General features: G+C 45.5%; 1 protein-coding gene across 4 annotated transcripts in view; it reads right to left on the bottom strand.

Annotated features, from left to right (window-relative positions):
• Positions 1-2,281: 2,281 nt before the first annotated feature.
• The window catches only part of ENOX2 (ecto-NOX disulfide-thiol exchanger 2), a 307,163-nt gene continuing 303,444 nt past the window's right edge, over positions 2,282-6,000 (bottom strand). For all 4 annotated transcript variants that reach the window (XM_027876196.1, XM_027876204.1, XM_027876222.1 and 1 more), the window contains one exon: positions 2,282-3,931. In XM_027876196.1, coding sequence (XP_027731997.1) covers positions 3,800-3,931 — 132 coding nt within the window. In that variant the 3' untranslated portion in view covers positions 2,282-3,799. The remainder of the gene's footprint in view (positions 3,932-6,000) is intronic.

The raw sequence follows: 6,000 nt of genomic DNA, 5'->3' as shown, positions 1-6,000 counted from the left end.
AAGGAAGGAGGGAGGAAGGAAGGAGGAAAGAAGGGATTAAAGGAGGGAGGAAGGAAGGGAGAAAGAAGGGAAGAATGAGGGAAAGAAGGAAGGAGGAAGGAAGGAAGAAGGGAGGAAGGAAGGAGGAAAGAGAAAGAAAGGAAGGAGGAAAGAAGGGAGTAAAGGAGGGAGGAAGGAAGGGGGAAAGAGAAGAGGAAGGGGGAAAGAGGGGAGGAAGGAGGGAAAGAAGGAAGGAGGAAAGGAGGGAAAGAAAGAAGGAAGGAGGAAAGAAGGGAGTAAAGGAGGAAGGAAGGGAGTGCCAGGCACTGTGCTAAGCACTTTACAAATATTATCTTATTTGATCTTCACAACAATCTTGGGAGGTAGGTACTATTATGATTCCCATTTTACAGTTGAGGAAACCTAGGCAGACAGAGGTGAAGTGACTTCCCCAGGGTCACCAGCTAGGAAATACATGAGGCTGGATTTGAATTCAGGTCTTCCTAACTCCAGGCCCAGTGCTTGACCTACTGCACCACCTACTAGGCAGCTGGCTTAGGCACAAGCCGGGTTCAAAAAATGGACTGCTGGCTCTTTGCAGAGAGTACTGTTGGGGGATGGGTACCATACTTGTAATCTTCACAGAGAGGACCCCAACAGTCTCCAAGCCTTTTCTTACTCTCAGCTTCCTGCCTGGGCTCTCTCCTTTTGGGCTTCCAAGCCAGAATTTTGGAGGTCAGCTTTACGTATTTCTGCTACTTCTCAGGGTTAGGAAATGCCTCCTTACATCAGGCCCAGGTCAGCCTGCTGGTGGCTCTGCCTCTCCCTAGTCTCTCTGCACTCCAGTCCATCCTCCTCAGCTGTCAAATTGATCTTCCTAAAGGGTATATCTGACCATGTCACCCTCTGTTCAGTCAACTCCAGTGACTTCCTATTGCCCCCAGGATCAAATATAAAATCCTCTGGTATCCAAAGGCCTTCATATCTCGGCCCTTGTCATCTTTCCAGTTTTCTTACACTTCACCCCTCCCTACCTCCTCTGGTGACGCTGGCCTTGTTCCTGGAACATTACACTCCCCGTCCCAACAATGGCTGCCCCTATGCCTGGAATACTCTCCCTCCTTACCTCTCTCTCTTGACTTTGCCCTCTGATCATCTCCCTTTTACCTTGGCTGTAGCTTGTTTGTACAGGGTTGTTTGCATGTCTTCTCCCTTATTAGACTAGAAGTTCCTTGAGGGCAGGAATTGTCTGTTGCCTTTCTTTGTGTCTCCAGTACTCAGCACAGTGCCTGGCATGTGGTAAGAGCCAAACAAATATTTGTTGACTGTTGTCTGACTCCCGTACCTTCCCTCTAGGGATCCTAGGGCTGTCCTTCAGGGGACAAGCAGAACACAGCTTTTCAGATATTTGGAGGTAGCAGGTGTGGTCTTCTCTGGGTTTATAAGCCCAAAATCTCCCTTAAAATCGTCTCTAAATCTGTGCCCCCAGAGATGGGCCTTCCTACATCACTAACCCCAAAGCCGGTGGGGGCATTGGCTTGTGGATCGGAATGATGGTCATTCTCCAGAGAAGCCCACAGGATGTGGGCTGTGGCCTTACAGCTCTCTGAAGCTGCTTTTTGTGGCCTCACCCCAGGATCTGAGATTCACAGAATTCATGGATCCATGGGAAAAAGAATTGTTTTGCTGTGGTGTACTGAATATAGGGGTGGACTTGGGATCAGAAAGAACTGGGTTTGAATCCAGCCTCCAGACTCTGATTGTGAGCCTGATTCAGCATGGCTCCTAGGTCGTGAGCCTGGAGGACTGGGAGGATCGCGGTACTTGGGAGCGGTGTCCCAATATTGCGTTCAACAGTAATAGGGAAGTTTGGAAGGCAGGAGGGTTTGGGGAAAAGATAATGAATTCCGTTTTAGACCAGTTGAATTTAAGACTTCAGAAACACTGGGATGTGTAGGGTATGTTAATCATTAAGTGGAAGGCATCTCTCCCATTCCTGAAGGAGGCCAGAGATTGAGCTCAGCAGGACACGGAAGGCTCCAGGTCAAATGCATGGCTGCGGCCTCTCTCTACTCCTCTCTGGAAGCATGATATCGATATTACTTACTTATCTTGCCAATGCAGTACTAATCCTTCCTCTTCGTGGCCCAGAAGGGCACCTGAGGGAGAAGCCCTACTTTCAGTGTCCAAAGAGGGATAGGTAAGATCTACAACATACCTGATGAGCTAGAAATGGAATGTGGGACCTCCTATCTGGACAGTGCAAATGAGTTCAGACATGACACCAAAAGATGGCATAAAATTTTTTTGTTTTATTATTTGAAAAATACAACTGGAAACAGTACTGACATCTCGTTTACAAGGTATTTTCCTGAAATACTCCTCATGTTCTTTGCAGACACAAGCACACTATTTTAAGCCAGTATTAAAGGGCAGGGATGCTTGATTTCGAAAAAAAAAAAGCACCACGTAAGAGGCCAGACCTATTTGTCTCTGGATGTTCAGCCCCAACCTGTCTCCATTAAACAACTAAGCAGAACTTCTGAACCAGACCCTCAAATGCAAACTGCAGGAGGTCCTGGCAGCCTGGAGGGCCCTGTCTCAGGGGCACAAGCTGCCCCCTCCCCCCAGTACTGAGGAAACCCTGGTCCTTTTGTGAAAGTACAATGAGCTAGTGATACTCAGAGCATCTCTTTGGAAACATTGAACAGGAAGTAAACACAATATTTGCAGCAGTGGGTGAGCTCTTGATTGGCACACTGATGTCAGGAGGAAAGGGCTTACTGATTCTGTGAAAGGCTGGAGCAGAGTGAATATGAAAATAAATCCCATTACTGATGTTGGCATTTTTTGTCTAGTTTGTAGAAAATGAAATACGCCCACCTTTAGAAGCAGATTATTTACATAATGATGCTGAAGACTATGTAAACTTGTCAGCCAGATTAGGCTGCTGCTGATGCCAATACATTGGACCTTTTTTTTTTTTAAATTTAGTTTTCCTTGTAAATTATGAAATAAGCTACCTAATAGAGAAGGAAGAACCACTTTGGAAAATATGTCAACTTCTGGCTCATGACTGTTCTGTTAAAACAAACAAAAACAAACCCAAAGTAACCTATGAACGAACCATGGTCTGTCTTCAAAAGATGGGCAAGATTAAGCATCTCTACCAAACACTTGTGTGTGTGTGTGTGTACGTGTACGTGCCTGCATGTGTGTGTGTGTGTGTGTGTGTGTGTGTGTGTGTGTGTGTGTGCCCTTGCCGGTGCCCGAGTTTAGGCTGGCTTGCCTCCTGCAGCATTACCGAGGGGAAAGACGATTCAGGTGTTGGAAGTTCTACCAACGGCTCCTCGTGAGAAGAGAAATGTTTATAAGATGAAAAGATTTTGGAAAAACACATCACATACAAATTGTCAAAACATTTCCAGTAACAGTGTGCTTAAAAAAAAGAAAGAAAATGTCAAGGCTTGAGAACAGTGGCATAGACACAGTAGACACCCCAAGTGTAATTTTTTTTCGAGCATCTGAAAGTTTTCATTCAAAAAAGTCAACCAACCAACTCACCAAGGGAGAGAAATGGCCACACTTAAGGTTGGAGCCAGTCTGTCGAGGGCCTTTAGCAGAAGGTGCTGTGCTATCTATAATCCACACTTGTTACAATAAATTCCATAAGGGGAGCTAAAAGGCTAAAGCGAATTCTACATAACAATCACAAAAAAAACCAAACGAAAACCAACAAAAACAATACATAGATTTTTATCACTTCCCAGGTTTGGATAACTGTTTTCCCCAGGATCTTGGGTGGTGAAAGGGAAGGAGATTAAGTCATCTTGAGACCATCAAAGCCACAAAACTTCCACCTTTTCTCCAGGCTAGCTCCAACCCCGGTCATCTCCTGCTTAAAGGTGCACTGAAGGCGGCTCATGAGAGTTTCCACTTCGCTGGTGCAAATCTAAGGGCGAGAGAACAGTAGAACAGTATCACGGGAGTCAGCTCTGTGCTCCTGGCTAAGCAAAGCTCATTGACACCACTACTGGGCTTGCAGAACCCCAGCCACCTCCACGCTGGAGGGGACAGAGGGGACCTCAAGGGCCATCCAGTTCAAACCATACCTGAATAGAAAGTCCCCCCCAATAATAGGCCCAATCAAAATGGAACCAGACTCCCAGAAGTGCTCTCTGGTGATGGGGGGGCCTATTCCACGTGGGGCCCGTGCTGATGATTGCAAAGCTGTTCCTTACACCCAGAGTGCTCCTATTTTCCATGCTCTGGTTCTGAGCCTTGTTAAAATGCCGATAGTACTTTAAGCCATTACTGGCCATTTGCACCTGACTTCGAATGGAAATCTGAAGAGATTTTAGTAGCAAGGAGAGAAGAGGAGATGGGAAGCCATGAATAAACTTGGCACTTGAGGAGTTGAAAAGAGAGTGCTGCTAAGCATAAAAAAGGTACAAAATGGGCAGGCTGGGGGCATTTCTGAGATGCTTTGCTCTTTGCAAATAGAACTCCAGGATGGGGGAGATACACAGGCAACAGAGTGAGGCCCGTTGATTTATGCACAGAAAACCCAACCAGAAAATACTTCCCTTGCCCCTGGAATACTGGTCTACATCCCCTGGGGTGACATTGCTGGGCACCCCAAACACCAAGGAAGAAATGGAAAGATCAGAATTTCAGAAGGCTAATGCTGAAACTAGCCTCCCACCTCTTGGTCAAGGTGATTGACTACAGGTACAAAATGAAACATTCATTTTCAGAAATGGCCAATGTGTTGATTTTTTTTTTTTGCTTGACTATAATTATTTGTTAGGAATAGGGGTTTTTTGGAGGGTGAGTTGGTGGGTAGTGATAGAGATGCAAAAAAAGAAAAGGAACACACAGAGAAAACAGAAGGAGGTTTGGAAAGGGAGAATATGGCAGTTTTGTTACTGCCATGTTAAATGTAATATATGCTTAAAAACTCCTCCACTGTATGTAACAAAAGTTGGTAGTTTTGTATATGCTCTTTTTTTGTTCTTTGTATATTGAAATCTTTGTGTTGGTTGATGTTTGTTAAGTTCATAATAAAAAAGAAAAACCTTTTTTAAAAAGGAAGGAAAAAAAAAGAAATGAAGAGAGACTCTAGTTCTACCTGGATCATACAGCAAACAGAGTTACGGAAATGGACCAAGGTGAAGATGGCGACAGGAAGACAGTCTCTGTGGGGCCCACTTCTGCCACTGATGCTTCAGGGATCCATACATACTGCTGGGGCACCTACTACAAAGCCCCCTTTCCACTGAAGTGAACTGAAAGAGGGTTGGACTGGGAGCCAGAGGATCTGCATGTGAATCCCAACTCTGCTACTTAATATCTATATGACCTGGGGCAAGACGTTTCACCCTCCGAGGCCTTAGTTTACCCATTTGTAAAATGAGGGAGTTGTGCTAGATGGCCTTCAAGAACCCTTCCAGTTCTAAACCTATGATTCCCTTGACTTACTGGAAAAAGTAACATTTCTCTTTGCTATAGGTTCATAGGCAGAGACCTTGAAATCAGAAAGACCTGGGTTCAAATCATGCCTCTGACACCTTTATACTCTGTGACCCTGGACTAGTGTTATTCAACCAATCAATCAATAAACATTCAGGAAGTGCCTACTCTGTGCCAATTAAGTCACTTAACTTCGGTGCTCTAAACACCTCTAGAAGTTGCAGGGAAGACCCCAACCTGCATTGGTGGAGGGACTTTCCTCAATGGAGAGTTCCCTAATCCAATGAGATCACAGGTCCATCCCTTGCCCAACAGATGCAGAGAAATTTTGCAGAGAGGGAGCTAGAAGGGATCTCAGAGGCCACTGAGTACAACTCCCTGGTTTTCCAAATGAGGACACTAAGGTTGGGAATGATGAAATGATTTACCCAGGGTCACACTGCTAGCAAATGTCAGAAGCAGGATTTAAATCCAGGCTGCCCCACCCCCTTCCCTTGACAGGAGAGGAAACTGAGGCCTGGAGAGGGAAAGAGGGCTCCTTAAGGTCAC

This window comes from Vombatus ursinus, unplaced genomic scaffold (assembly GCF_900497805.2).
Source record: "Vombatus ursinus unplaced genomic scaffold, bare-nosed wombat genome assembly UNPS02004063.1, whole genome shotgun sequence".
In the NCBI taxonomy this organism is placed as follows: Eukaryota; Metazoa; Chordata; class Mammalia; order Diprotodontia; family Vombatidae; genus Vombatus; species Vombatus ursinus.
This window is presented reverse-complemented; position numbering and strand designations above follow the sequence as displayed.